Source organism: Etheostoma cragini, chromosome 10 (genome assembly GCF_013103735.1).
Source record: "Etheostoma cragini isolate CJK2018 chromosome 10, CSU_Ecrag_1.0, whole genome shotgun sequence".
NCBI classification, from domain to species: domain Eukaryota; kingdom Metazoa; phylum Chordata; class Actinopteri; order Perciformes; family Percidae; genus Etheostoma; species Etheostoma cragini.
The window spans coordinates 18,748,495-18,770,808 of NC_048416.1; the positions used below are offsets into that span (position 1 = coordinate 18,748,495).

Here is a 22,314-nt window from a genome sequence, read left to right on the forward strand (position 1 = left end):
TGGCTCAGAGAATGTTTCTCACGAGGTACATTATTGGAAAAAGTTTGAGAACCACTTCCATATGGGGATTATGATTACATGTTGGCGTGACTCCTCCCTGCCAGCAGGTGGCGGCAGTGGACTGGATACCAGTCATCGTTCGTTTACTACTAAGAAAAAGGGCTTGTTGTTAGCCTGCACTTTAGCTTCAGACTTGGAGGTGAGAGCATTTGTTATTTTATTAAATGTCACTGTGCGTTCATCTAGACGTTACACACTATCTTCATTGTTATAGTTCAAATGATGATAACAGTTAATGTTAGTTAAAAGTGATGCGTGATAAACAGAGCAGAGCTGGCTGGTTTTGAAGTTAGCTAGTAAGCTAACTAGCTAGCTAGCAGTGTGTATTTGTCCACTAAAACACGAATTATAGTAACTTCATCTTATTTCCATTATCTGTCCCATGTTACGTTACATCAATATATTCCATACATTTCAGGATGTATCTCCTCGTCAGCAAATTGTTTTTTTTATCGAACTTAACGTTTCATATTTTGTATGTTTTATTCGATTTGCTCGTTCTTGTGCTAACACTACACTATACACTAGCTTTAAATAGGCAAGCGTCAATTTGTAATAATATAGACTCATTAAGATAGCACATTACTGTTTTTATAACAAGCAGCACAATAATAATCTTAAAGAAGAGCTTTTCATAACAATGTACGTTTCTTTCTTTCTTTCTTTAGCTATTGGTTTTTAGAAACAATGGATCAGAAGATTCCCTATGATGACTATCAGCTCCCAGTGGTATTCCTGCCTTCTTATGAGAACCCACCAGCATGGATAGCCCCACAAGAGGTATGTCTCATATTACAGTTTTTCTCAGTCGCTTTGCTACATTTCTCGAATCACTCTTAACATTTCCAAACCAGAAAGTTGATTTCAGACAGCACCACACAATCGATGACCTGCAAAAGCCTGTAACTTGCTCAAAATCTCTACTCCTTTCCTCAAAAGTAAATCTTTATGTCAATGAACATGTCAGAGACATCAGAATGTCAAGTCGTTGTGTGAAAAAAGCTTGGTTGTGTGGTCATATAACATTTTTCTTTGGGTATTTTCTAATGTACGCTACGGCTGCTTTTTTTATGACAATGTTTGAAAATACACAAGGCTGCACTTTTTCTGAATGGATTTCATACATTTCAACAGTACAAAGTCACACATTCTTTTATGTGCAGTTAGGATTTCAATAGGTTGGACCGGATTCACATTTATGCTTTTATTTTTATTTTTTTGACAAATTACAATGTCATCGCAATTAAAAAAGAATAACAAAAAACTATGTTTTGTTCTCTGTTTAGATATGCTTGCCAATTTAAGGTTCATTAGGTGCACCTCCAAGTTATTTTACATAGAGGTTGATCATACGTTTTACACAATCCCCTTTGTTAATGGTAGTCAAGATTTCCTGATCTGTAAAAATGTACTGGATGGAAAACCTGCTTGATTGATAATTGCAATGAGCTCAGCCATTTTGCAACTATAGACATATTCAAGGAACTTTTGACTAGATGGTTTGGGGTGTAAGACAATTCAATAGACATCCAATATTTTATATTATGAGCAACATGACATAAGCAATTGGTCATGTAAAAATCAGCAGACAATTACATGATCAATTGCATGCATGTACAAAGGCAATTGCAATGTGACCAAAACAATGCTAAATTGCCTTTATCTTGTGCACAAGTGACTAGATCATTTGAAGATCTCAGAAATGAACCAAAGCACCTGAGAAAAAAACGGTCATAGAACCACACTTTTTGTTTATATAACTTTGTCTGAGAAAAAGTGAATTCAAGGTCCAACAGGGGGTTTACTAGCTTTTTTTCAACTGCACCTTCAGGTCTTTATTAGGGGATGGCGTATTCTTTTGGAGATGCCACAGATGTCATCACAGATCCTAAGTAGTATTGTATCTCATGTCACTGTATAAAAGTGACCTCTGGTGTTGAATGTGAATGGCCACCTTGATCTTTCTGATCTGTGTTCACAGAGAGCTGATTTAGTCTGTTTACCCATGTGTCCTTGTTCCTGGACGGAAGACTTTATCAACACTAAAAAATATACAACGTTGTCTGTCAGACTAAAAAAAATGGGTCAAGGTCACTGACCAGGAGTCTGTGGATGGCCAGAGAAAGATCAAGGATGCTTTCACATCCAACACCAAAAGCAAATAAGAGGACCTTGATTGAAGATGTTTTTTTCAATTTACGTTTTCCAAGATTTCCGATAGGAAGGAACCTTAAAGGAACTTTCATGCTCAGACAGTAGAAGTAACTTTTCTGTCTATTGACCTAGTTACAAATGTGTGACAACAGTATGTTCCCGATCCTCTGGAATGTGATGTCCTGTAACACCATTTTCTGCAGGTTGTTACATCTTGTCAGATTGCTCTCAGTAAGTCAAGGTGTGTGTGTGATGGATATAATGACACCATTTTGGTTATAGATTCTCAGCTTCTTTTTTTTCCTGGTACATTTCTAGCGGGTTCTTCACCCGGACTACAACAATGAGCTCACCCAGTTCCTGCCTCGTACCATTGTGTTGAAGAAACCTCCAGGAGCACAGCTGGGCTTTAACATCCGTGGGGGCAAGGCGTCCCAGTTGGGAATCTTTATATCCAAGGTAGGGATCGACCGACACCGGTTGATCAAGGCCAATACCGATATTGATTATTAGTATTTAGTGTAACTGATAATCAATTTTTGGAACCAATATGTATTTACAGTGAAAATGAAAATCTTCAAAAAGTCTAAATTTGGAATGCTAAAACTTCCAACACAAAACTTTGTTTAAATGCTTTAAGAAATAATTTAATAAATTAGAAGCTTCCAACATAATACACAGTAAGTGATAGTCAGATAGCGTTGTGGGACATAAAGTCGGACTCTATATCGAGTGAAACCGAAGCAGATGGTCCGACACAGAGCTGTAGGGGAACCAAAGTAGCGAACCTTTTAATGAATTGACTTAATCGTTCATCAAGCAAATAAGACGCAGAAACAGATAATCTGCAAACTGCCGAAAAAGCCCAATAATCGGTCACTCATACAAGGTGTGTGAGCAGCCCTGGTCTTTGTTACAGCTTTTACTGCCATTCTTATTTTTTTCTTAGTAGTTTATTTGTCAGGGACACAGTCAAGGCCATAGCAATATGTGTAGATGTGTTGCAAAAAAGGTTTCTAGGCAGTAGGCTCATTTGCAACCCCAGTCCCTGGTCAGGCCTTTCTAAAAAGATAATCCAAATATACATACATACATACTTGTTGTAATTTGTGTGTGTCTGTGTGCGATGTGGTGGCAGGTGGTTCCAGACTCAGACGCCCACAGAGCAGGGCTGCAAGAGGGCGACCAGGTTCTTTCTGTGAATGAGGTCGATTTCCAAGACATAGAGCACTCAAGAGTAAGAGCAGTACTCTCAAACAGAGATTCTACTGGTTGCAATCACCACAATATTACACAACAACTACTGCATTTTCACTGTAGTCGGAACACGTTGAAAGACATTCGTGTAAAATGGGTCTTTATTTTAAAACGCGGCAGTTATATATTTGAATTTCTATTGAATATGTAAATATTTATAAAATGTCGTAATAAATTGAGTCCAATGTTGCATTGTTCTCAACGTTTTCCTCCAGCAGTTTCATTATGTTGATTTCATTTCTTCTTCCTCTTTAGGCTGTGGAGATTCTGAAGACTGCACGAGAGATACTGATGAGGGTTCGCTTCTTTCCTTACAGTAAGTCTTGCTCTACAAAATCATTTCAAAAGCAAGACAATTACTGCGTCATGAAAGTAGACTCCATATCTGCTATACCTTTTCCTTTACTTACTTTTACAGAGGATTATAAAATGACCATTTATGTAGTCGTCGTAGTAGTTGGTTTTGCCCGTTGTGAAGATATTTTTGGAGAGGGTAAACAATTTATTGATCATACTAACGTTTCAGAAACCATCAATAAATTGTAATGCTGAGCAAGAGAAGTGTGCTAGATCTCCTTTTCTCAAGACTCAAGTGGTGCTTTCCAACATACCTACATCTGAGATAGTATACAGAAACCAGAAATATTACATAGCAATCTTTTATTAATGTAGAATTTCTAATTTAGTTTTGGTTGGTTTGGTATTGGAGAGAACTTATAGAAAAGAAATCAAACCATGGAGCACATATTATCTATGCAGGGACAAATTAGGATGAAAGAAATCATTCATTATTGTAAACTATATGCATAATTTGGTTTAAAATCTAGAAAAAAACATCCCTGTTAATGTGTATTATGCATTTGTACTTATTGGGTCATTTTTTTTACCTGTCTTCTATCCAATGTCTGTGAATGCAACTGATGTTTCTTTCTTCCTGATCTCACTGCATGTCTCCAACAACAACAAAACAGTCGTTGGATTCACAGAATTATATCATACTGGCATAAGGTCATATAATGACATCCCTTTTCAGTTTTGTGACGTTGTTCTGTGCCTTTATCAGACTACCAACGGCAGAAGGAGAGGACTGTACATTAGGTGGCAGCAAAGAGAGAGTTGGACAGCGGCGTCTCTGCACGTCATTTCCCCACCTACAGACTCTGGCTTCCTTTCTGTCTCAGCTTCAAGATAACCGATGTATGACTGCTGCCTCATTCAACGTGCTCCATGTGAGAACATATTCTCTGTTAAATATTGGTTTCCTCTCTCACCCAGATATCTGAGCGCTCCCTTATCTACTCTGATACATGATTTCTACTCCAACAGGATGTATTCACAGGGAGTGAATGGAGTTACCGTAGCAGAAGCTCAATATACATACGTATATATTTCACATTATAAATTATGAAACTGATACCTATTTTTCTATTACAGCATAGGATTTATAGACCATGCATACTTTAATAACACATTGTCTTTATTCTTCTTTTTTTTAAAGTCCTATAATAACCTGTTTCTACTGTTATCCTAGGCATATTTTGATCAAATACAGAGTAGCGCTTAATTGTACTGTACACATTTGCCTTGATGACAGCATTTTTGCCAGATATAAAATAGAGACACGTATACTCTCAGTTACTAGTGTTTTAGGGGCACCTAGCTAAAACTATTGAACTCCAATACATAGCTCAGCAATATATCCAACCATCATGAAATATAGGTTTAGATTTATGTTTAAAACTGTTTGATAAAACCATTTCAACTCATGATCCATTTACTGACTTTTCCTGGAGCTTTCAACTGCAAATCACAGCTCTGTTTTTTTCTAATGTTTCTTATATTAATAAACTGGCAGCTGAGTGTATGTACTGTACGTGTAAAACATTTTACATATTATTTGGATTTACAGAGAAAGCGTGGCACTATGGACTGTAAGAGCAAATGTAAATGCAAGACTTCTGGTACATCTAGACATATAAATCACTGAATACTGTGCATCCAGTTTTTAAATATTTAACAGATTTATAATTATTTAGGGAAATTAAGTTGTGTAAATAGTGTACAGACGGCTTTTGTGGGCGTTTATTAAATACTGAATACTCAAATCTTCATTCATACGTGACACGTTTTACATAACCTGCTCTCTAAGCTATACAATATTGTATGAACTGTATATTCTAGGTGCAAAAGTGTTGACAAGAATAACTTCTAAAATTCTATTACAGTGCATGGTAAAGGCACACTGTGCCCTAGCTCTTACTGTGTGTGTGTGTTTTTTTTAAAGAATTGTGCACACCTTTTAACAATTACAGAAAAAAGTTGAATAGCTCTGGGCGGTTATAGTATACAGTAAATCCCTTTTGTTTGTATGCAAATACCTTCCTGTTGCATCTCAACACTGTCCTATTCTTTTGTACACTAATAAACGTTTGAACCTTAGTAACCTTGTCTTTATACTTGAAGAGCCTTAACCAGCTGGAAATAGACCAGTTTGCTCTGGTTCAAGTAGCCCAACTTGTTCAACTAGTTTGTTTAGTTTCTATTGAGACAAATCTTAAAAAGGAATGCAGTCAACAGTAATTACAAAAGCACTTAAACCTTAAGGTTTATTTGCAACAAAAAAAAAGTCAAGACCATAACATAACATTAAATATCTTATGAAAAAGAAAAAAAACTTCAGCTCAGCCTGCAGGGCTTCATTCCACAGTCTTTTCTCGAACAAGACTTCAAATAAATAAAATATTCTTTATGCTCATCACAATCTTTAAGGTAAAGTGATATTCAAATGACAAAATGCTAACATGCTATGGACAGTTTACATGTTAATGCAGTCTAACAAGAGATCCAATGCAAGTCTAGGGTCTATATAAGTTAGAATGAGTGACATTTTACGTTGCATAAAGCTTTGATTGCACATCATGTAAATAAATACAATGAACCTTCAAACCAGCTTCCTGTTCACTAATTGCTCGCTAATCATGACTTCATTAAATAAACTAATGGTAAGCGATAAAAGCAATTCAAACTGAACATGAAACCTATGTTTCTTTAAAACTGTGCTTCTGTAAATATAAAAAGACAACAAAAAAAGTCACTTCACAACAGACAGTAACTCATCTATTTTCCATTCATAGTCACTTGTAAAGGCAAAATGGACAACTCCTCTTAAATTCTTTATTTAAAAATGTATCTATTTTGCGTAGCCAAGCTACCCATTGTTAATGTAGTCTTTCACTATGACACATTCAAACACTGATACCTCTAAGCCTGAACATTGTAAAAATAAAAGTTTTAAAAGCCTGTCGGCAAACACTGGAGAGATGTTAAGCTTGGTTTAAGTTGGACTTTGGTGAATGGCAATTTGATCAGTGCTCATTTCTGTCTGGTAAGACACCTGTAAACACGTCATGCTCTTGCTCATCCCAAAAGGCACAAGGATATATATTCAAGTGCATTAGGGTGACGTCTCAGAGAGTCGGAGGTCTCAAGTCTTATTCAATTTATGAGTATATACAGTCCATCCTCCAATCGTTCCCTCTTTGCTATCCTTCCCATCACCTTGATGTGATTTAACTGCTGTCCTGGTTGTTTACAGCGGCAACCTTGGAACTCTCATCCATATTTTCCAGCGAGTCGGCTCTCTGTATCGACAGTTCGGCGGGGTCCATCATGGGCAAGGTGTTCTGCTCCGGGTATAACCATGGCTTCCGGTCGGGAGAGTTCTGCTGTTTCCACTCCGGATACAGCTGTCCCGCCTTGTGTACGCACCTCATCACCTGGAAGGAGTGGGCCGAGCCAAGAGAGGATATCATTATCAGATCGCTGCAGTCTGACAATGAGGGTCATACCGCACCTTCATTCACAGTCAACAGAGCTGCAGATAAAGCTGATCACTACATCCTGAATAATGGATTATGTCGCAAGCAGATACACTGAGTCACTATTTACAGCTCTGACAAAATGAAACAACAAAAATGATATTAACCTAATAGTAAAGTCATATTTAACATTTTAACAAAGGCCTTCACATTCTCAAGTACCTAACGGCAACCTTGCCTTCGCCGTTACAGGGCACAACAAGTCTTGACTTCAACCAGATCGAGCTTTGACTGTGAATTAGGATACTTGAAAATTCTGCTTTTGTCTGCTGTGGACTGTTCAACTATCTACAGTATGAGCTTCTTCTCCATCAGCTTGACATTATAGGTCATTTTATATTGTTTTTATCTGCCATCAGTAATTTTTTACTGAAACAAATTGTCAACTATGAAATTAAATTAGTTTATTAGAAGTTTTCGCCTCCTGCGATAGTCTATATCCTTGACGTTACCCTTCCGGGATTGCCCTGGTGCTGCAGGGAATTCTGCCGGATGCATGTATGTCCGTTTCTTTGTGTTGGATTTTTAAATTTGCTGGATTAATGACTTTTTGACTGCTCCTCAAATCTCTGCAGGTTAAACTGAGGCAGCTAGCTAGACATCTGTCCAATCTGTGTTTTCTCTCGCACAACTATTTTGGAACGGCTCTTTGCGGAGCTTAGCGCTTCCAATGGCGGTTCGGATTGGTTTAAAGAAATTCCGTTAAATCAGAGTAGGTTTTCCTCCCATCCTCCATTGCTATGTGGAGTAGCCAGACCCTTCAACGTGCCCGAGGAGGGTCTGGCATAGTGAGACTATGATAGTAAATTAAATATTTCGAATTTCAACAGACATCACCATGGCCTCTAGAAAATTGTGTTTTTTTTTTTACTATGTTTGGACACTTTATAGACAAAACTTTTTTTTTATTGAGAACATAAATCACATTAATCCATTGAAAACATTCCATCAGTTTGCAACCGTACTCCATGCTCTCAGATTTAAGCACCTGAAACCTGGTGAACGAGTTCTGTCATGAGAGAGCGAGCAATAGCTCGAGCTGAGATACTCCTTTGTCAGCAACCTAACCAGGACAGGCCCCTTAAAATTGGGTTTCTGTGGTTACTATTGTCCTTCTAAAGACACATGAAAACCTCACTTCCTAAGGCACGCACACACCCATTACACACTTTTAATCACCTTGGGGACACACACACACACACAAGCCCGAATACACAGTTCATGTATTTTTAACGTTAACACTTTCAGTGCCGCTGTTGACTAAAAGAAAACAAAACTTTACAACATGTTGCGTTACATACCCGGGGAGCGAGAACTTGAGAAGCTTGGTTCACCACCCACTTTGGAAGAGAACCTGGAGCAGAGAAATACACTTAGTCACTTAATAAAACTAGCAACAATTGTCAGTTTGAAAAGACTAGGGTGAGCGTTGGTTATCGTCTTACCTTTGGGGTCAGCTTGTGAAAGGTAAATGAAAGTGCAGCTGTTTGGTCCTGTGGACTTGATCAAATATCCAGTGAGGATGGAAATGGCCCTCACCAGGTCCTTGCGAGGAGGGTATTTCTGGAATTGTATCAAGACAGTTTGCAGAATGAGAAACACTAGATACATCTACAAGATGTCGGACAAGTTAGGCAATGTGGATACATCAACTTGGTTTAGACAAGTTATGCAATGTGGACACAACTTGTTTTACACAAGTTTGTGTGGGAAAAACAATGCACACAAAACATGAATACAATAGGGGTGTGAGAGGTGTAGAAAAGGCACGTTTAAAGATGGTGGGAGTGTGTGGAGGAGTTGGCGTACCAGGTGTTTGACTGAGAAGTTAAAGATGATGTACTCGTCCTCTTTCACCTGCCACGATCGCAGACTCACCACATCTCTGTTCTTTATAGGCTGTGGACAAATCCCTGCAGGAACAAAAGACAAACACCTGTTTATATAGTGTTCCTTAATTTACTGATTCACTGTACACAACCTCAGACTCAACAAGGGCTCCCTTGTTACTTTTACACTGGTGGAACAAAAAGGACGCTCATCTTTAACCCAGAGGGCTTCAGCAGCTTACAAAACAACAGAAGAAACAGGTTGTAATTATTTGGGAATGAAGGTTTAAGGAGACGGCACTACGATGCACTAAAAGAAAAAGCAAATCTGGTTTGATTAAAGAGCTTCCTAATGGAAAAATATGGCGTTGTTAAAATTTCACTATGGAAAAAAAAAAAGTGCATTTTACTCATTTGCGCTTATTTACATCATCAAGAACTTTGTCACAAAAACAAAGAAGCACTGATTTTAACGCTAAACTGTCTTGAAAGCAGTATATTTTGAGTAGTAGCCTTACAGAATATCTTCAAAATCCAATCTAAATATGCACTGTCCCTTTTCAATGGGTGTGTTTCTTGTCAGCAACAGGTGAAACGGAATGAGGCCGGGCCTGCACTGCAGACTGACAGGTTTCTGCTTTAGAGGGACAAACACACAGAGGAATGTGATGAGATTCATCAGAAAGGAGTCCTCACATGAGTAGTAGCCCAGATCAGCATTCGCAGAGAGCCGGGCAATGTCAAAGCTGTCCAACATGGCGGGGTCCCACGTCTTACGGTACTGGCCATCATGAACGACGTCGTACATGGTGGCAGCCGATACGTCGTTGATTGTCATTTTACACTGAAACAAACAGTTTTATAAAAAATAAAAAAATTAGTTCAGGTTCCCTGCTTCCAGAGACAATTATGATATCCTAATGTTATTTCTAAAGTTGGTGTTAAAATGCCCTTACCTTGATCTTGTGGACTTTTGGTACACTATTCCCTTTATTTACAGGAGAAGCCTCGACCAACACTTGCATCCCATTTTTATCATACTTGCTGTACCAATTGTCCGTTGATAAACACTGCTTTCTGAAGTCAGCAAAGGCCGCCTCATCGGGTAAAATAGACATCTTTGAATGAATCTTTAAAAGAAAAAGAACAAACTTTCTTTGTACGGAGCAATCTGTTCAGTCCAAATCAGAGTGTGTACGTTTCCAAGTCGACTCTTGAAGAGATGCGAGGTGTTTGTGGTTGTTTGCCTCTGGCTACTCCAATATATGCGGAGCTGGTGATCAGAAAAATCAGGTCGAGCAGGATAGTTTTTTTTTTAAGTGTTGAATTCCTGAGTCATACCTTCAAACACCTCTCCCGATGACGTCACAGCACTTCCGGAATCCAGGTGTGGTTACGCAGGTAGCCTGAAGAAAAAACAAAAAACACTTCGGCTCGCTCTCACAGAAACGAATTTTTTTTTGTAGGTCAAACCTGATTGAAATTAAGCAGTTTATAAAAAAAAGAGCAGTTGTATTGCCAGAAAGGGCGAAGGATCCAAACAAGGCTACATGTACACTGTGGGCTGCTCAGGGGAGTGGGTGGGTGCGAATGGCTCAGTGTTACAGAGAATCATCACGACTATTAATGTTAAACAAGAAAAGTACACTAACACCAGCTTTTACTCACTTCAGAAGTGAATTTCGGAATTTCTGTGAGTCTATCCAAATTATTAATAGTAAGAAAACTATCTATATAGCTGATCTACTGCAAGATTTTAAAGAATTATAATTATAAAGCCTTAGCCCATCTCACCTTGTCTGTGATGTATTTTGTTTTTTGATGTTTATATTTAATCCACCTTTCTAACTTATTTATTTGTATCTATTTTTAAATGTCCTTGTTTTTTGTTTTGTTTTTCTTTCTCGAGCTTCTCTATATTTAATGCATGGAAAGGATATTTTATTTATTATCTATTTTTAATTTTGTTTTTAAAATATATTCTCCTGATGCCAACTGTTCAGTAAATGTTCACCATGTTGTGTAAAACTCAAAGATGAGAATAAAAAAAGTTTAAAAAAATAGAAAAAAAGAAAAGATAAGTACACTAACAAAAAATTTTTTTTAATTATAAGTTTTTCTATATTAATAATTAATTAACTCATTTTAACATCTATTCAAAAATGTGGACAAAAGTGCCAACAAAATGTGATAATAAAAATATGGCTTTTATTTGAACCACTAATAGCTATATAATGTAGCCTACATCCTCAAAAGAGAATATAGAAGAAAAAAAAAAAAAACAGACTCACACATATACCCTTTTTATCTTAAGTTCATGGGGATTTTTTTCTTCATACATTGATATGTAACTGTGTAGTCTGTCTGTCAGGATATTAGCAATAAGATGTATGTAACCCCACTTCATACATGGGTTTAATTTACATGCTTTCAATAGATTTTGAGCAAAGATGTACATCAAGTGGCAGTTGTGTGTGAAATGCAGTCTCAGTGTTCCTTCTTAGCCACACCTTTCTGATGTAACAGTACATGCCTGTGATGTGTTGCCTAATGCGTAGTTTCAGTCTACTTTGGCGACCTGTGACACACAGGCCTTTGTGACAGGTTTTTCACTTAACTGAGGTGCTGTATAGCAGCTCTTGTAAACTTATATTTGAAATTAGAGAATTATAAATGTGCTTTCTAAAAAAAGGATCACATAAATATGTTACATTTTGGTGAAATATCTTTATTTTATTCCATGTGATAGGCCTACACTTGCGTTTAATTATTTCTCATTTTTATACATCAGATAGTAATAGTACATTATTCACACAAACGTTGCTAAACACAATAGACAGCATATTTTCAAATGGACAGACACAATTAAGAATAGCACAAAGCTGAGTATTTAGTCAGTGACAATTAATAGAAGAGCTGCTCATGTTAAAACATTGACATTTCAAACAAGCTACAGCAAATGACCAGTGTCTTTTGTTGTACTATGGCTAGTTAGTTGGTGTGTGTTACACTGTGTGTATGTGTGTGTGTGTATTTGTCTGTGGAGACGGTGTAGCTTTTACCTGTGACTGTAAACCAAGCTACTGACTACACACACCAAAAAAAGGAATTTCTAGCAGTGTGACAGGAAAAAATGTTACCGGGCCCAAGTGTTGCCTTTAGATGGAGTCCTGGCAGACACGCAAACAATAAATTAAATAAACTTTCAACATGCGTGTCAGCATCTGTACTTTTGGTCAAGCATACAATGTTATCTGAATGTCCAAGTTACAAAATAAATAAACAAATAAAAACCAACAGTCCTACACAGGCAATATCAACACAGCAAAGGATACTGTGACTAACTTCTCTGCACTTTTTACAGCAAGGGTGGTAGTAAGCATTAGCTGTATCGGAGGACTAACTCTTATTTACCAGCTCTACAAAACAACTAGTGAAGCCATGAACCAGTCAGCAGGCTTCTTTTATATTTTACAATATTGTGGCTTGATTCAGTGCACAACGTTGGTGAACAAACAAGCAAGGCATCTGTGTTCTTATCCATATAAATCCTGCATGGTGAGCATGCTGCATGTTTTGCAATAGTGTAATCAACACAACACAAATTATCAATGAGATGGTGGGTACGTCATAGCGACCAAAGTGACAACTTTCCATCAGCGTGGAAAAAACTAAACACTGGCTTTTTATTTTTTATTTTCTACATTAGGGGCTTCTAATAACAAAAAAACTCCTCCTCTGACATGTTAGTATGCGTGCAGCTAATTTAACAACATTAGAAAGACATTTGCTATAGTTTTAATGCAGACATAGTTCAGGGATGTAACCATTCTACTGAATTTGGGATGCTTTCCCTTTGATGATCTCTTTTCCACGGTTTTAAATAAGGTCTCAAATGCTAACACACTGTTGAATTGGGCAGTTAAAGCCTGCAGATGTGTTAGGTATAAATAATATCTTATAAATGGACCATTGCCCCTCTTCAATAAAAAAGGTCCATTTAAGCCTAATGTGGCAATTTGATGGTGAGCAATGATGTAAAGTCACTGGTAACACCCTGTCTCTACTTCCTCAAAACAAAACAAAGTCAAGAAATAATTTGAGCGATAGAAAAATTGTAGACAAACTCTCCATTTTAAAATAAAAAAGTAGAATATAATGGGCTAAGACCTCAACCTTGGAGTCATTTAAATAATCCCAACCAGTTTTACTTTACAACAATGACAAGAGTAACAGCACTAAGATTCCCAACTGTGCAATAACTCATGAGCGCTTAACTATGTCAGTCTGCAATCCTACACAATGCCATGCAACTGGATAAAAATGAACATATTGTTTAACTTATTTCTTGTTTTAAATTTTTACTTTTGAACCCCCCCCCCCCAACAGATAATCTGTTTCAATACAGTAATGCACATCCACACGGTTACTCTGAAAAGTCACTGAGTTGGAAAAGGAAAAAAAAGACAGGTTCTCTGTCCCAATGGCAGTGTGCCATGGGTGGAGAGAGTGGCCACTGAGAGACAAGCTGTTGGTGGGGAGGAGACAGGCTAGGTGAGGATGAGGAGTGAGGTGTACTAGCAGGAGCAGCTGCTCTCGGTGACAGTCATCTCTGGCTGTTTTTCCAGTTTGATGTCGATCACTGAAAACACTTGGTTAAGTAACATTGACAATGAATTTGCAATTTTCACCTCAGTGTTTTCTGCAGCTCTATCTGGCTGCCATCTCCTCAGAGAACATTCTCTCTTTTGTGCAGAGTAAACTATGAGATACTTGTGACCAGCTCTTTTACTTTTACAGATCTATTCAAATGAGAACTATGGCAATAAGGCAATAAGCTATGGCTACAATAACCTGACAAAAGTATGCCAACAACTTCAGTAGAAAGCCACTTTAAAAGGATACTGTCCTCTTTGCTTTTCTCTGGTGTGCTATCCATCCCAGGCAATGCAGCAGCAACACGACGGAACAGCTGTAAAACAAAGTCAGAAAAATGTAATGATTGAACAAATTTGAAACCGTGTAGTAGAAGTAAAATGCTGTCAACTAGGGGTAAGTGATTTAAGTCAAATCTTCAATCACAGTGTATGTACTTATATTTCAATTGACAAACAGTTAATACATAAAACAATCAGTCAGTAATATTTTAGTTTATTTTTGTCTAATTTGGTGGCTGAAAATGTCAAGGTATTCGTTCAGCTTAAAGCAGAAATCCTGTAAATCAAATATCATTTATACACACACACAAACACACACACACACACACACACACTATATCAATATCAGGGTATGAGACTAGATATCGTCTTAGATTTTCGATATTGTAATGTGATTAATTATGTGATTATTAATGATATGACATAATTGTTGTCTTTTCCTGGTTTTAAAGGCTGCGTTACAATGAAGTGATGTACTTTTCTGAACTTACCAGACTGTTTTAGCTGTTCTATTATTTCCTTTTCCCCAATTATACATTAAGTCCTCATTAATTATGATTATTTGTCTAAAGTGTCTAAGTGTGAAGATATTTTGTCAATGCACCAATTGTTGACCCTAGAATATCACCGCAATATCGATATTGAGCTATTGCCCAGCCCTTTTTAGTCCTCACCCACCCCTACTGTCACTATACAGCATAGACAGAAAGGGATCAAAGTTATAGGAAGTTACTCACACATTAATATATTTCACTGAACAACAGGCAAACACAAGAAGCAGTTAAAGCAGTGAAACAAAATGGGAATAATTGGTCGTTGAGATAACAGCATGAAGGTGAAGGTTGCCATGGTAACCTCCTCCACTGAGTAAGCCCATTCAAGTCACAGAAACAGTTTGAAAGCTAAAGAGGTTTTAGTGAATCAGACAAATGAGCACAGTAGCAGTAAACATGTGCAGACAAGTGAATACTGAAACATCTAAAAGCAAAGCCTGTAGGGAGAAAATACAAACTATACGTGTACAGTAGGTACTGAGAATACCAAGACATGTCCTGATGAGCAAGGAGAAGGGAAAAGGAGGCGGAAAGAGTTACGTGAAGACTTTGAGGGCAGAATTAGCTCAACTACCTTGAGAGAGCAGAATCTCTACCTGTTTGACATTGTAGCCAGTCTTTGCGCTGGTTTCAATGAACATGACATTCAGTTCCTTAGCTCTCTGCTCACCCTCCTCCGTGGTGATCTGTCTGCTCAGGTAGAAGCAGAGGGGGGAGATGGACGAACAGACAAATATGGAAAGAAATATCGCAAAGAGGACAGGCCAAGAGGAGAGGGAATAGATGGAGAGAGAGAGAGAGAGAGAGAGAGAGAGAGAAATAAAGAGAACTCAACACAGAATCTTGTTTTGTGGGTGAAAAAGAGACAGAGGTTAGTTTAGTTATCACACAGACAGAGAGAGGAAGACAAAGGGAGAGAAGCTGCTGTGCTGAGCTAAAGATGAAGCAGCAGGAAAACAAATCAGGAGATCACTCATTCATTCATTCACCAGCCACACGCTGATCTATTTGAATGAGTTCTACATCCTAGACGGCACAGGTTGGCCTCCCTAACCTAAAGAACATCAGGACTATCAGGGCTATTTGTCAGTTTTACAACTGCTGTTGCTGGACACCAACCTGTTTGACGTTATAGCCAGCCTTGGCACTGGTCTCTATGTACATCACATTGAGCTCACGAGCTTTCCTCTCTGCCGCCTCAACAGAAACTTGCCTGCCATGGCCCCGGGAAGGGAGAGGGAGGGAGTGGAGTGTGGTGTTGAGGGAAACACACACAAAAAAAAATAATTCAAAATGACATGGAGAGAACAGAGCAGGAAAGGGAACAAAAAAGCCAAGCCAAGAAAGAAAAGAAAAAAAGCCATAACAGAAATATGATCAAATCATACAAAATATACATAAAATCACTAATAAAAAGGCTGAAAATACGCCAAAGGATGATACAAATTAAAATTGAATGAGATGCACTGAAGGGAAGACAAGTGGGATTCCAGGCTTTGGCAGTTTATATACTACTTAATACTTAATGCTACACACTTTCTAATTGCAGTAGAATTATAAAATTACATGTATTTATCAGTCATTGTTTCTAGAAAAGGAAATTCATAACAATCTTTCACACATCTCACACAACCATGTACCTTTTATCCGCCAAGTCTGTTTTGTTCCCAACAAGCATGATAATGACATCACTTCCTCTCTCTGTTCTAACATCATCAATCCACTTTGAGGTTTGCTGGAATGAATTAAGATCTGTGGATGAACAAAAAAAAATCCACACAATTACTGTACACATCAACCACAAGTAGCCCCAAAAGACATACAAAATTTGGTATTCCATCAGTTAAAAGTGTGCTCAAGCAGGCATTAGTCTTCATTAAAAAGGTTGGGAGAAGAAAAGCCCCTAAAGTATTTGCGTTAGTCAGAAAACATTAAGAAAAGAAGCTTGAAGGAAAATATACTTAGAGCATCTGAAGGTTGTTAGCTGAAGTACATAAGGTAGCAACTATGCCAAGATAGCTTTCTTCCTCTAGACCCCTACAGAAAGGTTAGAGTACAGCCCTGACTCACTGGTGATGTCATAAACAACCACGGCAATGGTAGAGTCACGGATGTAGCTGGGAATTAGGCTACGAAAACGCTCCTGTCCAGCAGTGTCCCAAAGCTGGAGCCGGACCTGAGGATTGGAACGGAGGGGAAGAAAAGGACAAAGAGATAAAGATGGGAAAAGCAGAACAAGAAATTGGAGAATAGGACAGTCTTAAAGGAACTGCAAGCCAAGCAGCAGAGATGAAAATGGCCTTTTATGGAGGAATGGGGAGAATCATTCAAATGCAGAAGAGTCAGAGATGACCAGCGTTATGCTGATTAGACATGTAAAGCACACCCTGGGGAATCATTATTTAGGCATTTTCAGAGAGTCTCTGCCCATAAGGTGACATCTGAAGACATTTTCCGGTATTCCTTCATTCGGCCTCATATGTAACAGCATTTAGGAAGCACAGACCCCCCTGGACACTGCTGGAGAAATGCTTTAGTATCCCTCTGGCTGATGCAAAGAGCCTGGAACTACCCCTTATCATGCTGTCCAGTGGGGTTTGCCAGGCTTGTAAATGCTCTTTTTTTGCCCTTCCGTGTACTAAGTGAAGGACAAGGAGGCGAGGCAAGGCCATGATACCTACTGGCTATGTCATAAACCACCACAGCAGCGGCTGAGTCGCGGATGTAACTGGGGATGAGGCTGCGGAAACGCTCCTGTCCGGCTGTATCCCAGAGCTGCAGCCGAATCTTTGGCCAGCCGTGAATTGAATGTGGGAAGGTGGGGGAGGACATTTCATGACCCAGCCAGGGGATGGAAGGAAAACAAAAACTTGAAACAACGATGGAGGCTAAAACACATGATCACATGTCTAACAAAACGAATGGTATAATCTAGGATAATGTGGAAACAACATGAAATGGTGAAAGGGAAATAAAAGGTGGCTAATACAACAACAAAAAAGCAAATGCATGCTTTGAGCTTTTTTAGCTGTTTTAAAACTACGGCAATAGGAATGATGAGAATTACAATAAAATGCACAGGGCTTACCGTGCGATCTTCTAGGTACATGGTTTTTGACAAAAAGTCAATGCCAATGGTTGCCTGTAAGACAATCATTGCATTAAAACATTGTTATAGACCCACTATTTGAAAATGCAGTAGGAAGATATTCAAGAAACACCTTTTAGACAAAGTTATTTGACTGCAGTCTATATTAAAAATTATCTATAAATTTCTTTTCCACAACATTTTGACTTGTCATAGTGGGACCAACGCAGGTGAAACTTAATACATTAATGATGGCTATGTTCCAATTGAGATGCTCATTATGCCGGTAAGTCATCATGCACACTTACAAAAGGATCAGGAAGTGGAAGGTCATGAAACAGCCAAAATTACTGAATGCTAATAATTACACCGGAACGTCAAAAATGTTTATTAAGAAAAAATCGTCTTGGAACACACCATATATTAAATTAGTTTATTAGAATGCAATCAATCAGTGCCTTGGCACTCTACTTCAGTGTCATACTGTGATTTTTGTTTTTTATTTGTGTTTATTACCTGATAAGTGTTGTCGAAACTGTCATACATAAACCTGGTGATGAGTGAGGTCTTCCCAACTGTACAAACACAGTAACAGACACATTAAGAGTTGATCCTGGTAATCAAAGACCATATTCTACATGCCAAAACTTAATATTAAATACCAACGATATCAATTCTAATTTTGTATTTTCAGAAGAAGAAAAAACGCAGTAAATCCGTGATACATGTATTGATGCAATGTGCACTTCTGAACCCACTCGCTGAGCTGGCAGTATGGGTGGAGCCACATATTTGTGAAAATAAAAATAGCTTGGCTTCTAATGTTTGTTTCGTGATGAGGGACTTTGTTACTGCCAAATCATACATGTAGGCTACCTACTAAAAATACAAGCACGTTTACAAATGTCAGTTCAAGTCGCTGTGCGTTAAATGGTCGGGGTAAAAGGCCGACTGATGGTCTGCACCGACTCACTCACTGTTTTATTTCCTAGGATGGCGAAGTTATGGGGCCGACATGACCCGCGCTACTCTCCCTCTGATTGGCTAGTACTCGTTGCATGCTCTGGCTGAGTTGGTTACTTTCAGGTAAGAGAAGGGATGGATAAGGTTAGGGTAATATTGTTATGGTAAGCCAATCTGAGGCAGAGTAGGGCGGGACATGCCTTCGCCATCCTATTGTACAAAAATACTGCCTGGCCGACGTGGCTCTGCAAGGTGCTGCCGTAGGAGGCTAACAGCTAGTGAGTTGAAAAGCGCTATCGTAACACTGACACATACACTTAGTTTCCTTGACGTGGCGTTATACAGGATCTTGTATTTGGAAGCAAATATTCCTTAAAAACTGTTGGAATCTACATTAGGGTTCAAAAATAAATAGTGATCGTCAATATTAGCTAACGTAAGTGATTAGCACAGCTAACGTACCCTCTAGCATTAGCTAGCTACATTTAGCTAGATGATGCATCACAAACTAATGACCATAGCAAGAACAGTGTCCTTTACTTTAATCAGGCAACAACTCAATATTTAGATAAGTAACACATTAATGTACAGTAACTCTACTTATTGGAGGCATTTAACGTTATCGTTAAAGAGCTGTATGTTTAGATAGCTTAACGATTCAGTGTTAGCTAGCTATGAAATGACATCATCCCGAGTGAGAAAAAAAAATAACATGTACATAGTATTATACTCTTTTTGCCATTTTACTCGGTCTTAAACCTTGTTAACACTGGAATATCCACTCCTCGCCTTATATATTCACTGGCAGTTAATGCCCGGTGGATAACTTTTACTAGCTGGAATGAGCTAATCTTAGCTACTTCTTCTAACATTCGACTGAATTAACACTTTGTTGAAGCACACCGCTCCCTGCTTACCACTCTGTTCGCCCAGAAAGACGAGCTTGAACTTTCGTAGAGGGTTGCCAAACTCTCCGCCGCCGGTCGTAGTTGACATTTTGTCCAGAAAATAAAAAGCTAACTAGCTGACTTGGCTAATGATGTGATGTCTAGACCGGAGGAGCAAGTAGTGTATCTTTATCCTGCACTAGCCAGCGCTATTGTTTTCTTAAACGTAGAGAAGTGAAATAGCACAACCAAGAGGTAACTGTTGAGACACAACAGAAATGGTGACATAGAGCCTTTCTTTTTATTGAGAAATATGTATCTAACATTCCCTATACCCCCCGAAATTAAATAAAAAATGTCAAAGCTATTCACAACATTTATCCTTCTAAAGAATTACATGCGTTTTAATATTGATGATATTATGTGCTCATTTTGTGAGAGTATAATGAAACCACAGACATGACATTCACAATGATACAACACAAAATGTGTTATAATTTCCAGCTTCTTTCTCTTTCTTTGTTATTCATTTGTTTTTAAATTATTTTAAATTGCACTAGACTGTTTATAACTGGTAAAGGAATAACTACACAATCGCTGTATAATATTCTAAAACTTGAACCCATTGTATCAGATAACAGATGAAACCATGGATGTAAACTATTTATTTTCTTCTTCTCTGCGTTTTAACAGCCGCTTGCATCCTTAATGTTGCATTACTGCGATCCTCTGGAATTAATCAATCGCTACAGTGCCTAATATGTCAGATTTTCTTCAACAGTACTGTTGTCGTTCTCAGACCAAGCATCTTCTGCCTTGTTCCCTTTCACCACACGTCAGTATTTTTTTTACTCCTTTTATCTTAATTTGTTTCATTTCTTCTATCGTGTCCTTTCTCTCTGATACATGTTTCTTGCAGCTAACAAGCACATGCTCTACAGTTTTCAAACCTCACAATGATTACAAACACACAACGAAAAGCCTTATTACATGCCCATATCTTCCTACATTGCTATTTATTTTATGTGTCAAGCAAAGTATTTAATTGATTTTGGCTAGAAAGAAGGAGTGAAATGTGCAAATGTACGACAGAAAACAAGCGTAAAACCGGGGTATGGTAATTTCCACGTAAAGCTCGTCATTTACCATTATGGACGTGAGTAAAGGCTAAGATCAAATCTCACGTCAAGTTTAAACTTGTGTACGCAAGTTTTTCAGTCAGTGTGGACTTGGTTTCTGCATTAGGTTGATAAATGAGGGCCAGTAGGCCTACAATTAGTCACTTTGATTTAGCTGTGATCATTTTTACTAAAGCTAGGGAAGTTAGTGTGTTTTGTGCTTGTTTAGACATTGTTTAAACATTTTTATGTTGGTTGTTTAAACATTAAATTACGGGCAAAACAAGAAAGAAGAAGTAGAGGTAGAGGAAGGCTCTCTGAACCAGTGGTTTTCAACGTGGGTCACACTTGAAAGAACAAGTGGAAACCACATCAATGTGTTGTAAAACGATAGCAAATTTTATAGCTACTCACGTCATGATTCAGAACAACTACTCTAAGCATCTTTTCAGAGAAATGTAGTGGCTCTTCATTTGAATCTCAAATGAAATATACACAGTTTACAACAACAAAAAGTGTGTATATTTGGCATATTCGCCGTGCATATGACACATGCCTTTGGTGTGGGAGATGTGGGTTTGATTCCAACTATGAACATCAACCAATGTGTCCCTGAGCAAGACACTTAACCCCTCGTTGCTCCAGGGGCGTGCAGCCTCTGACATTTATAGCAATTGTAAGTCGCTTTGGATAAAAGGGTCAGTTAAATGACATGTAATGTAATGTAACGCATATAAAAAAAGGAATAATAATGCGGTTTAAGAAAAACACTTTCACCTTTGAACATCTTTTTTTTCTCAATTTGGCACATTGTTGATATAATGAAGTTATCACTTTACAAAAAAGTATTGACATAAAAGTACTGAGCAAAATAAACAAATAGTTGAATAATTTGGGAAACAATGTGTTTATTAACTTCTCCTGTTGATAAAGAGAATCTACATTCAGGCATAATATGTCTGACATAGTAATAAAGATGAAGGAAAAAAAAAAAGGTTTTGTTAATCATAACATATTAAAAGAAAAGTTTACGGGACATTTTTCTCAACAAAGAAAACAACAATTCATGTTTAGTTCTATTTAATGCTAATGGAATTCTGAGAAATGTCCCACGCAGTTTAGGTCTATTTTTCAGAGACGTTTTAGACTCTTTGACACTTTGTGCTTGTCTTCATGGGTGTTGAGATCCTTTATGTCATGTATTTGTCAGTGAAGTGATTTTACTTCGCTGGTCGTCTCAAATCTCCATGGCCTCAATCGAGATGTCTGCACTGTTGGTACGCAGTGGAAAAACAACGGATTATGTGAGTCCAACATTACATTACAAGGTAACTCATTGACTGCATTACATCTAATTTTATATAGATTTGACCTCTTTTTGCATATGGATAACATGGGGAATATCTCATGCATTCAGTATTAGCTTTTGAACAACCCCCGCAATTAAACAAAAAAATCCTTTTGGAGGTGGAGCAGCGAGTGTTCAAATGTAATATTTCACACAAGTGTAACAGGTTTCTAGGGTGAAAGACTGCTCTAATTCCAGGGCAGTTATACTTCATTTCTAAAAACCTCATATGCTTTACTTT

The 22,314-nt window shown here is 38.0% G+C and overlaps 3 protein-coding genes across 8 annotated transcripts; 1 reads left to right on the plus strand and 2 right to left on the minus strand.

The window, feature by feature from the left end:
* The first annotated feature begins 114 nt into the window (after nucleotides 1-114).
* On the plus strand, nucleotides 115-5,576 carry pdzd11 (PDZ domain containing 11). Of its 2 annotated transcripts, none has more exons than XM_034883665.1 (6): nucleotides 115-199; nucleotides 729-840; nucleotides 2,533-2,673; nucleotides 3,353-3,451; nucleotides 3,727-3,787; nucleotides 4,535-5,576. In XM_034883665.1, the coding sequence occupies exons 2-6, from the start codon at nucleotides 748-750 to the stop codon at nucleotides 4,567-4,569; spliced, it is 429 nt and encodes a 142-aa protein (XP_034739556.1). In that variant the 5' UTR covers nucleotides 115-199; nucleotides 729-747; the 3' UTR covers nucleotides 4,570-5,576. The 2 variants fall into 2 exon arrangements, with proteins under 2 accessions (XP_034739556.1, XP_034739557.1); XM_034883666.1 differs by having other exon boundaries at nucleotides 127-210; nucleotides 735-840.
* A 734-nt stretch (nucleotides 5,577-6,310) lies between these two features.
* On the minus strand, nucleotides 6,311-10,563 carry stard14 (START domain containing 14). Its single transcript, XM_034883660.1, has 6 exons — nucleotides 10,135-10,563; nucleotides 9,875-10,022; nucleotides 9,159-9,262; nucleotides 8,795-8,912; nucleotides 8,651-8,703; nucleotides 6,311-7,247 (listed from the first exon to the last, which is right to left on the minus strand). The coding sequence occupies exons 1-6, from the start codon at nucleotides 10,294-10,296 to the stop codon at nucleotides 7,041-7,043; spliced, it is 792 nt and encodes a 263-aa protein (XP_034739551.1). The 5' UTR covers nucleotides 10,297-10,563; the 3' UTR covers nucleotides 6,311-7,040.
* A 1,326-nt stretch (nucleotides 10,564-11,889) lies between these two features.
* rab41 (RAB41, member RAS oncogene family) lies at nucleotides 11,890-19,893 on the minus strand. 5 transcript variants are annotated; one of them, XR_004658245.1, is made up of 9 exons: nucleotides 19,638-19,893; nucleotides 18,274-18,332; nucleotides 17,758-17,811; nucleotides 16,740-16,845; nucleotides 16,310-16,421; nucleotides 15,789-15,882; nucleotides 15,266-15,359; nucleotides 14,084-14,150; nucleotides 11,890-13,820 (listed from the first exon to the last, which is right to left on the minus strand). XR_004658245.1 is itself a non-coding variant. In XM_034883663.1 (8 exons), the coding sequence occupies exons 1-8, from the start codon at nucleotides 19,714-19,716 to the stop codon at nucleotides 13,756-13,758; spliced, it is 636 nt and encodes a 211-aa protein (XP_034739554.1). In that variant the 5' UTR covers nucleotides 19,717-19,893; the 3' UTR covers nucleotides 11,890-13,755. The 5 variants fall into 5 exon arrangements, 4 of the variants coding, with proteins under 4 accessions (XP_034739554.1, XP_034739555.1, XP_034739552.1 ...); XM_034883663.1 differs by lacking the exon at nucleotides 15,789-15,882; XM_034883664.1 differs by lacking the exons at nucleotides 15,789-15,882; nucleotides 16,740-16,845 and adding an exon at nucleotides 17,351-17,456.
* Nucleotides 19,894-22,314: the final 2,421 nt, after the last annotated feature.